At 54.9% G+C, this 11073-nt stretch overlaps 1 protein-coding gene across 1 annotated transcript in view; it reads right to left on the bottom strand.

The window, feature by feature from the left end:
- Positions 1 to 10035, bottom strand: part of OTUB2 (OTU deubiquitinase, ubiquitin aldehyde binding 2) — a 16428-nt gene extending 6393 nt beyond the window's left edge. The window contains exons 1-3 of the mRNA XM_039884099.1: positions 9819 to 10035; positions 3889 to 3984; positions 2391 to 2509 (exon numbers count right to left, since the gene is read on the bottom strand). Coding sequence (XP_039740033.1) covers positions 2391 to 2509; positions 3889 to 3984; positions 9819 to 9821 — 218 coding nt within the window. The 5' untranslated portion in view covers positions 9822 to 10035. The remainder of the gene's footprint in view (positions 1 to 2390; positions 2510 to 3888; positions 3985 to 9818) is intronic.
- Positions 10036 to 11073: the final 1038 nt, after the last annotated feature.

Genomic DNA, 11073 nt, shown 5'->3' with positions numbered 1-11073 from the left:
GCCCATCCCCTGCAGAGGAAGGCCAGACTCCAAGGAAAACACAGGAGGGGGGTTTTCATAAGAGACTAAAGACAGAGAGAAAGGCCTGGAGAGACTGAGGTGCCCTGTTGCAGGATGGGAGGAGGTAGGAGGGGGTGGAGCGGAAAGAGATCTAGACCAGAGGTGGGGAGTTTTCTGCCCAAAGGCAACCTGCCCCTGGCTGGGCCTGGTATCTAAGTCTGTTAGGGCAGTTGCAGATAAGCGCCGTGCTGGGAGTCGCTGGGAGTCGCTGGCTCCCCCTCTTCGTGGTGTGGGTGATGGTAAGGTGCCTTCATGAGGGCTGCTAGAGGGCCCCTGGGTCACTTGGTCCCGGGGAGGGGGCATTAACACAGCTCTGCACCCCCATCCCGGCTCTCCTGCCCCTACTCCCTTCCCCTCCCCACCGCTGCCCCTCTGAAGCATTCCCACATTCACTGCTCACCGATGACTGCTGACCCCACTGCGCCAGGCACTGGGGACACGGTGATGAGTGTCACCCAGGCCAGGAGTCACGCCCCCATGAGGCAAGGGAGGGGAAGGAGTGTGGCATTGGGACTTGGAGCACTGGCTCTCTCCACTGACACCAGCTTCACTGTGACCATGGGAAGGTGATGTTGAGGCTCAGTTTACTCAATTGTAAAATGGGGGTAACATCAGCCTCGCTCATCCCACTGTCTGCTGGACACCCACGCTCCGATGGCCCCCAGACATTTCAGACTTAGCATCGCCAAAATGACACTCCCGACCTTCCCAGCCTCCCTTTGCAGCAAGTGGCTTCTCCGTCCTGATAATTCTCAGGCTAAATGCGTGGCAGTCATTCCTGACGCTCTCTCTCCGCTCACACGGAGGTGCCACACCGGATCCGGATCCGTGGGCGAATCCTGTTGACACCACCTGCACAGGTACCTGGAATCTGAGCACTTTCTCCACCGGCTCACGCCCCCATCACCTCTCTGGCGGGTCCCTCCCCGAGCACGTCCGCTGCTGCCCCCTTGCAGACCCCACCCGGTCTGTCCCTACCCTGCACACGGCAGCCAACGGGTCAGGCCCCTTGCTCTGCTCAAACCCTCTGTGGCTCCATCTCGTTCAGGCTGAAATTCAAGGTCCTTATAAAGGCCATGAGGCCCTATGTGACCTGCTCCCCTCACCTCCCCAACCCTTATTTAAAACTGCAACCCCTCTGGACAACCTGGCTGCCTTCCCTGCCTGATTTTTCCCGCACTCACCACCATCTGACACACCGGCACTGTTTGGATGTACTGTCCATCCTCACCTGTCAGGACGCAAGTCCACAGACAGGGAGTTTTGTCTCCCCTACTTGCTGCTGCATCCCCAGGGCCTACAGCAAGCAGGGTCACGTGTGGTGCCTTGTTGGGTGATGTCTGCAGGGAGGGAGGGCGCCTTGCAGGGAGGAGAGAGGTTCGGAAAACAGAGCAGGCAGGGCCGGGATGGAGTCACGGGGGCGCTGGGCTTGGCGAGCATCACCTTGCTGAGTCCTCACGACAACCCCCTGAGCTATACAGAATTCTCCGCCCTCTACAGATGTGGAAACAGAGGCTCAGAGATGTCGGGTCACTTGCTCAAGGTCACATGGCAAGTAAGCAAGAGCATGAGGTCTGACCTCAAAGCCCAGGGCCCCTGCATGGCACCATTCCAGGGGACATGGGTGGTGGGGAAGACCCCTGCACTGTGCTGTCTCCAACACCCGCAGGGAGATGGAGAAGGGGAGTGAGCTGAGATAGCTGACTCTCGGTCAAAGCGGCCTCAGCCAGCTTGTCATCCAGGAAATGATACAAATGGCTCATTCAAAATAAGGAACAAGTGGCTTAATTTCTGTCCCCTTTGAGGGACTCTATATTTAGAACAGATCATGGCCTTAACCAAGGCTGACTTTCCACCCTCCGCCCCAGGAAGATACCTAGCAATGTCTGGAGACACGTTTTATTGTCATGACTTGGAGAGGAAGATGCTCCTGACATCTAGTAGGAGGAGGTGAAGAATGCTACCAAACGTCCTGCAGAGCATGGGACAGCCCGACAAAAATGATCCTGCCTAAAATGTCACTGGTGCCTCTGCTGAGAACGCTGCCTTAGCAAAGGGGTTCTGGGACCAGGTCCATGGATCAAGCCTGAGTGTTCTGTGGCCACAGGGTCACAGGTTCCATCCCCGGCTGCTGTATGCCCCCATCTCCAACACGGCAGGCAGCTAGCATCTCAGAACATCAACGCCACTGCCAGGCAGCCCTCCAGCTCATTCCCTGAGTAAAGCAGCCTGTGCCAAAGAAAAACTCTCAGGGAGATTCGGGGCCGACATAGCAGAGAACACAGCCTCGGAGCCAGGAGCCCACCCAGTGGCCCCTTGGCCCCACTCACTTGAGGATCTCTCTGTTCTTCCCCAGCAGAGATTCCAGGTAGGAATAGCCCAGGGCCCGGTAGAAGCAGTTCCCATCCCCCTTGGTCTTGCGGATGGCGGTGAACCTTTTGCTAAGTTCCTGCGGGGGAGAGAGGGAAATGTGGATGTGTGCAATGACACTCCTCTGTCGTGTCCTGTCAGAGCCGGGTCTCCACCTCGCCCAGGCTGCCCGCCCCTTCCGGTCTCCAAACTCTCATTCATCCCACAAATATGAAAATACGCTGACTGTGTCCTTGTGTTAGACACCGGGTGGTGACCGGGGACCTGGGCCCCACCTTCAGACAGTCTGAGGTCTAGCAGGGAAGCTGGATAGTTAGAAGTTTGAGATAGGAGGACTGGAGAAGCATCACAGTTGGGGCAGGGGGAGGGGTCCGTGGAGCAATAGCGTCCACATCAGGCTTCAGAAGCCTAAGAAGCCTTCCCGGAGGACCGGCGCTGAGAGGAGCATTAGGGGTGTGCAAGGGGCGTGCATGGCAGGGGCGGCATGTGTGAGCAGAGGTGGTGAGGGCTGCAGCGTGGCTACAGGGCGGGCCAGAGGGCTGCAGAGTTGGCAGGAAGGGCCTCCTCAGGCATATGAAGCGGTCCGGCCCGTCCTTCAAACATTTCTCAAATGATATGGTCCTCCCCGTGACCCCCGCTCCAGCTCTGCTCCTGGCTGTCAAATTCCCTCCAAAACGGCCCGGAGTCCCCTTTGCTGCCTTTTAGGGCTGCACTCAGGGTTTTGAGAGCAGAGCTTGGTTTTCAAGAGGTTGGAGAGTCCCTGTTCCCATCATAGCCACGAGAAGGCTCGGAGCCGACGGGCCCACGGGCAGCGGGGGACGGCAAGAGGACTCTAGGGGGCAGGAGAGTCGCCGTGCCGCCCAGCCCATGTGCCTGCCCCAGGAAGTGCTCCCTGCAGCTGCGGGAGACAGGCCTGCCAACGGACAGAGAGGAGCAGACACGTGCTGCCCCCCCCACCCCCGCCCTGTTCTGTGAGCTGTCCCTGCGCCCTTCGGGCAAACTGCCCTTTGTGTAGCCCCGCTGGAGTGGGCTTTCCCTCCAGGGTGCTGATGGCTGCAGCTTAGGCATCCAGGCTGCCTGGTCCAAATCCCAGTTCATCCGTGCACTGGCTGTAGGACCGTGGGCCTGCCATTTAATGTCTGTGCCTCAGTTTCCTCGGCTGTAAATGTGGATAATAAAAGTACTGACCTTAGAATGTTATAATGAGGTCTTAGAATATAAAGCCTGTAGGACAGTACCTAGCTTTTAAAAAAATTGTTTGTTTTTTTTTTTCCCCCCCACTAAAGGATTTCTCACTAAGGCAAATACCCAACATCAGAATATTCTGGGAGCCCTTTAATTTGCCCAGGGACCTGGTCCAAATGCTAAGTTTTTTGCCTTCAAAGCGGTACCTTCTCCTCTGCTCCCAACTCTAGTTCACTGAATCTAGGATTCTCTCCTCCTGACCCTCTGTCTCACCTGGATTTTCCTCTGGTAAATTCTGTTTTCAGGATGATCTCGAAGAATTGATAGAATGTCACATTTTTCTGATATTAGGTTGAAAGATGTTTCACTCTGAAAGATAAAGAAGAGATTTCAAAAGCAACTGAGGAGCTTTCATCCAGCAGAAAGCCTTTGATCTGTAGTTACCTGACACAGCGACTGTTACCTTCCCACAAAAGGCACGTGTAACAATGTTACTAGGATCCTGCACGCCACATTCCCTGGACGGGGAGTCAGGGCAGCCCCATCTTGGAGCGGTACCATCTTTTAACTGCTGAACTGATTCATTTTATAGAATATAATACCTTAAACCTAGTGAACCTTCATGCTGGAGTATGAAATCTTCCTTTGCCTCCTCTGTCCTTCCTGTCTCGTTCATTCATTCCTTCTTTTAGTCATGCAACAATTCCCAAACATCCAACCTGCGTCAAGCACATGCTAGACATGGAGAGGTTAGAACATCTGGCCAGATCCACTACCTACTGATGAAAGTTCATAATGCAGCCCAGCTCAGAGTCAAGATCAACTCCAACCCAGGGAGATGAGTCTCTCATCAGTCGAGGCCTCAGGAGGGCTAGAAAGACTCATCTGGCAGGGAGCAGGTAATGACAGCTGGAAGCTCCAGGGCCAGGTAAAGCACAAGAGGCGTCTCTAACAGCCAGCTGCCCGCAGGCCATGGCTCTGCCTCATGCTTTTCCTGCCCAGACTCAGGGCTCAGACAAGTGGGGGACGCACCCCTGCCTCCAGCCCACCCCGGGAATGGCTCTGATTTCAGCAAGAAAATAGTGTAGGAAGAATTGGTGTTAAAGCCACTTGTAGTTCATAGTTTAAAACAAGTGGACCTGGTACCTGCACACAACCAAGGAGACAGGGCTTATGCAGTCGTCCACAGCTGAAATGTTGACATTAATTAAGATTTTTGTAAATGGAAATTCAATCTTCCATCAATTTATTGCCATCATTTTTGACAATGTGTCACCGGAGCTTGTCACTGTCACTTTATGCCTCCAACCACAGGGGCCGTTCCCGGTGTCCCCTCAGCCTCCCAACTGACTAGACAATGATGTCAACCCAAGACCACATGTGCGCAGAGGAGCCTTTGATGTCACAAACCCCATTCCATCTGGAAAAACGTGTCTGGATGTTTGGTGATTAGATTTCTACAAAGCTTGCTACCTGGAGCAGTAAGTGACTTAGCCTTCTCCACATCAGACAGGCTCCAAACTTCTATCTGACAATGAGCTTCTTAGGTCCGGATTCCTGCCCCTGGCATCCAGGACAGAGGAGAGGCACTAAGACTGGGAACGGACATTTCTAGGGGGCCTGGATGTCCCTACCCAACAAAGTCTCCAAAGACTCATGGACCTCCCTCGGCACAAGACAGCCTGTCAAACCATCTGAGACCCTCCGTTCACCTGCCTGATTCCCCAGGGCCCATCTCAGGGCCTGGAACAGAGCAGGGGATGAGATGTTTGTTAAATGAATGACTAAAAGCTACCCTCTTTCTGTACCTCCTCACCCTCCACGATGGGAATCCACTGTCCCCACATGTGCTTTATTGTCACTGCCTGATGGCTCCTCAACAGCCAGGTCTCAGGCTCACATCTCTACCTTGACCCCCCCATCAGCGTACCTTTATAGCACATCCTCTGAGGTGCCGCGGCGGGCCTCTCATGGCGCACCGTGGCCCCTGGCCTCAGCAGGCAAAGGCGGCCCTCAGTCAGCTTAATCTCCCTCTGGGGCTACTGTGCCGGGCAACCTGGGCTGTGAGTCAGCCTCATTAATGAGGCCCAACCACCGAGAAGCCAAAACTCATGGCGTGGCTTGACTTCAAGCTACCGACTCCTTCTCAGTGGAGGCCAGAGCCTCAAGCCTCACCCACCAGCAGGGCAAGGCACAGAACCTGGCTGACCTCCCTTCTCAGAAGGTCCTTGTCACTTCCCGAGGCTCCCAGGGACTCCAGCCCTGGCCTTGCCTGCCCAGGGCCTGAGTTCTCCAGAGTGGGCTGGTATAGGGGCTGGAAGAGAACGGCCTTTTAAATGCTCACTTCAGGGTATGAGGTATAATAAAGAATTTATGAAAGAATCAAAAGTATTTTTATTGAGGTGAGTCATCAAAAATGTTTGGAGGCCAAAAACTGGGAGAAGCCTGAATTAGTTTGCTGTTGCTGCTCTAACCAATGAGCACAAAGTCAGGAACTTAAAACAACATGGATTTATGATGAGTTTGCATTTCTGGAGGTTCTAGGGTAGAACCCATTTCTTTACTTTTTGCGGTTTCCAGAGGCCACCTGCATCTCTGGGCTCCGGATCCCTCCTTCCCGTGTCACGGACACAACATCCGCCTGATGGGACTTCAGAGCTTTGACTCCAGCCTTGACCTCTCCGTGGAGTTCCAGCCTCAAACAGCCCCTAACTCCTCTCTCGTTCTACCCCAGCCTCCTCCCCCAGGTGTCCCCAGCTCCCCGAAAGGCCCCTCCAGCCAGCAGAGGTCACGCCAAAGACCCAAGAGTCCTCTTCCCCTCTTCTCCTCCCCATCAGCTCTGCTCCTGGGTCCAGCCTGAGCAGCCACCATCCCCCCTCCACCAACTCCCTCCACCCCTGCCGGGGAGGCTGCAACAGCGTCTGCCCAACTGACTCCCAACTTCCACTCCTGCCCCTGTCCCAACCATCCCGCACAGCAGCCAGTGCAGGCTGCCTAACATGTCCACCAGACGACAGCCCTTCCTCAATACCCTCCAACTCTTCCCTCATGTAGGAAGAGACTCAGCCTTCGGATGAAGCCTCTCAGGTTGTGTGCCGTCTGGCCCTGCTCACCTCCCTCTGCCTGCGCTCCAGCCACAATGACCCTCCTCTCTTCCTCCAACAAGACACACATGCTTCTACCTCAGGGCCTTTGCACCTGCTGTTCCTGCTGCCTGGAATGCCCCTCGGCCTCTTCACAGGGCTCAGGTAAACCTCACCTCCTCCGAGAGGCCTTCCCCGACCACTCCATCTGAACTTGCCCCTCCTCCACCCCATCGCCTGGACTCGTTTTATGTCCTCAGAGCATTCTGTGACACGTAGGTTCGCTCGTTTACTTGCACACGGTCTGTCCCCCTCCACTAGAATGTCATCTCCATTAGGGCAAGGACACTGCCTGCCTGTTATGACTAGACCCCCACTGCCTAGCAGACACTAATGCTCCAAACATGCATCCTGCACGGATGACTGAGCTGATGGATGAGCCAGTCTCAGACTCTGCCTGGCCACCTCCAGGCCCACAGCCACTCCATTGCCAGAGAGGTCATCCAGGTCAACCATCTCCTGAACATGTGTTATGGTTCTCCCCCTCAGCAGAATCAAGCCCAAACCCCACAGCCTGGCCTGTGAAGCCCCACACAGCACATTCCGACCTCACTTACTTTTCTAGACTCAACTCTCCTCCCTCCCCCGAGCTCTCTGCATCCACACAGGCCACTGTCCTTTCTCGGAATATCTTGTTCTGAATCACATTTCCAGGCACTTAAGCATGCTGTGCCACCCTGCCTGGAATGTCCTCTTTCCCTAATCCTTCCAGAAGAATGTGTTCTTCAACACCCAGTTCAAGGCTTCTGTGAAGCCTTCCCCCCACTCCCCACCACCTTGGAGAGCACCGGCTTCCTGCTGCGCTCCCTAAGCCCTTGGCCGGACCTCCCAGGCCGTGCCCTGTAGCTCAAGAATTGCTTGTGTCCTCTATGTTGACCAATGGGCACTTAGCTCCTGAGAGGGCCGGCTGTAGGTCTTTCTTATCAGTGCCCAGCGTGGGGCCTGACTAAAATGCCTGCTGGGAGCTTGTTTGGCAAATAAATGAATAAAGCACAGAAGGGTTCTGCGCTTTACTGTTTATGCCTGACACACTCCTTCATTTACCAAGCGTTACAGGCACTCTGAGTGAGCTTGAGACCCCTCGCTACCTAAAGCCCTCGCCAGTGGCAGCCCCGGTCTGACCCTCGTCCTTCCCAACGGGCTCTGTGTCCTCTACCCATGACTTTGAAATGGGAAGAAAAGAAGACTTTTTTTTTCAAGGGCATTCTCCTCTGCCCACCACACACACACACACCATGTGGCATCCACACCATGCAGCCCAAGGCCCACCGTGGTGCCCAACAAACAGCAGGTGCTCAATAAATGGTGGATGAATGGAAGAGAACAGACCCTAAACTTCCCTTACCCTCACCCCCATGATTCTCAGGCAGATGTCCTACTTAGTGGGTTAACCACTTCACCCCTCTCCAAGGCACCCAAGACCCAACGACGGGCTGAGGGCTTGGTGCTTTTGACCCCAACTGCCCTCTAGCTTCTGGTCTCATGAGTCCAGGGCAGACTGGAGGGTGGGATCAGAGGCCTCACTGTGCAGCACAAAGGCCAGAAGTTGAGGTTCCATCCTCACTGGCTCTGTTGTGCTCTTAGCTACCCACTAGCGGCTGGAAGGCATGCTGGCCTCAGGCTCCATGGTGGCGAAACGCATTACTCCATCTCCTGCCACTCCCTAGTGGGTGATGCAAAACACCTGGGCCTTCTTCCAGGAGCAGCAGAGCCAGGTAAGCACTTGGGCACTGGGTAGAAGCAGGAAGCTGATGCTTCTGATGCCCCAGAGGCCTCAGCTGTGCCCAGCAGCAAGCTGGTTTGTCCAGGACAGCCCTGGCTCAGATGACCTGGCTACCCACGCCACACTCAGAATGTGTCTGGTGAAACCAAGCTTTGACCCATGCCCCTGCCCAGCAGCATCTAGCAGCGGTGACCCATTTCCCTGCCCAGACATGGGAAGGAAGAGGCCAAGCGCAAAGAACCAGGCACCCGTGCACACTTATTTCCAGGACTCTGTTATCACAAGAAAAGCTGCATCACCTCACAGCATCCCGTTGTACAGATGAGCAAAAAGCTGCATGGTCCTCACAGCATCCCGTCGTACAGATGAGCAAATTAGTGCTGGGGAGGGGAATGGACCAAACAAAGCCTCTCAGTTTCCCAAGAGGTGGAGCAGATATTTGAACTCAGGCTGTGTGACCCCAAGCCACCATAAGGGCTACCAACCCTTATACGCTACAGGATCCCTGGAACAGGGAGCTCAGCGCTGAGGGGTTTTAGGTGGTCATCACACCCAGTCCGCTGAAGATTGCCTGACCCGCTTCCTGCAAGCCCAGAAGGTGCACGGATTGAGCAGGAAGAGCACTGGACTGTGAGTCCAGAGGCTGGCTGAGCCTCAGTTCCCCACCTGCCCAAGCCCCAGATTTGGCCTGGCTCAGAGGGCTCTCCGGCCCTTCCTGCTCAGACGGAACTGAATCTGGGGTTCCTTTAGCCTTCGCTTTGCCTGAACTTTTCACTCATGTGCCTCGCAACTTGAAACAGCCTCTCCGTGTGGGCCCTAACTCCAAACACCTTGTGTTGAGCAGGATGGAGAGAATGTTCAGTGATCCGGCCACCTGTGCACCCCTAGCGGGAGGGGGTTCTCTGATGGCTGAGACCTCGGACAGGTGGGGCCGTGAGCTTCGGACTAGGGACTACTTAACACACAAGGATGCCCCTTAGCCTGATTCCCCGTCGAGGGCGCCTACCTTGCGACTTCAGGGCTGCACCCTCGGGGCAGCTGGGACGAACGCGCGGGGACAGGGGCCTGGGGTATCGGTGGGTTCCCTTCGCTGAACGTCCATGGTGGATAGCGGGGCGCGTCCCGGGCCCTGCAGAACCTTCCGAGGAAGGACAGGGGCCCCCAGCATCTGTCCTGACTCAGTATTCCAGGACGTGCGAAAGCCAGGGGTTCGCGCTGAGACCTGAGCCTCGCGCCAGAGCCCCCATCGCGTGAGTGCACATGCGCCACGGCGGCGACCCCGCCTACCGCGCCCCTTCCCCGCTTCCCCTGCCCCACCTCCCGCCACGACCACTGACCATAGTGACCGGAGCTGTCGAGCTAGGTCCCGCCCCCGCGAGGAGCGATCCGGTGCGGGAGGGCGCCGCAGGAGCCACTGGCTGGCTCCGCCGTTGGGTCGGGCGGCGGGGTCCTCGAGGGCGTGGGGGCGAGCGGAGAACACACCCGACCGCTCCGCAAACCAGAGGCGAGACCTCCACTGTGTCCCAGGAAGACACACACCCTGCGATTGATGTCTGAGGCGGGCAATCAGAAGCCGAGGCGCAGGACGTCACAGAAAGTGGGTGGGACAACACGCGCCTTCAGCCTATGTTTGAGGGTCTATTTGACAGAGTACCGCCCCTTTTTAAAGACACAGGAAGCTTTTAACTTGCGAAGGGATTAGCCCAACCTAGAAAGAGAGGTGTTCATTCGTAAGGGCTGAAGGGCTTTTGACCCAAACTGCAAATTGAGGTCTTTTGAAAGGTTAGCTGGCTCTTATTAATTCATAAACAAGGTCACATAAGTATAGTTCTCTCAAGATCAGAGGACAGGCACGTGTCCAATAACATTAACTGCCTGCCCTTGTGTGGCTTCTAAATAATATTTTACCCTCTTCCAACTCATGAATCAGTAAGTTGCCAGGCACCCAGTTAATGTGTGTTGAATGAATAAATTCCCAGGATTGTCGATTCTGGACCTTGAGAATTACATGGCTATATGTGAGGCATAGATCATGAACCAGGTTTGGTGACTCACCTGGCATACAAGCTCGTTATTACTAAACATTAAACAGAGGGATATGTATCATTTAAAGATTCATTCACCAGCCCTTGACCCCTGGAGGAGGTGCACTGAGTGAGGAAGGGAAGGCTTGTGGGGAAGGAGGCTGTAGAACACTGCATCCGCCCCTTTTCCAAGTATTAAGACTTCTGGGAGCATGTGTTAAGCAATTCCCCACCCCACTCTCACTTTCCTACCCCAGCGAGGCTCCTGGGAAGACAAACATCTGTGTCTTCCAAGTGCTTCCAACTGTCTTCTTTACCAGGTGGGGAGTGTGGGGGCAATCGAGGCTCAAGGAGCAATAACAATAATAGCCAATTTTTATTGAGCACTTACTCTGTATCGGGCATTGTCTTAAACTTTCAACCTTTATTATCTTTCTTGATTTTCTCACAATTAGTTTATGGGGGTAGTTCCTATTATCCATCCCTATTTTACAGATGAGGAAACTGAGGTACAGGAAAGTTAAGGTACTCGGCCAAATTCACACAGCACACACAGTCCCAGGCAGGC

This window comes from Pteropus medius, unplaced genomic scaffold (genome assembly GCF_902729225.1).
Source record: "Pteropus medius unplaced genomic scaffold, Ma_sr-lr_union100, whole genome shotgun sequence".
Lineage (NCBI taxonomy): Eukaryota > Metazoa > Chordata > Mammalia > Chiroptera > Pteropodidae > Pteropus > Pteropus medius.
Note: the sequence above shows the minus strand (reverse complement) of the source record. Positions and strands in the feature narration are given on the sequence as shown.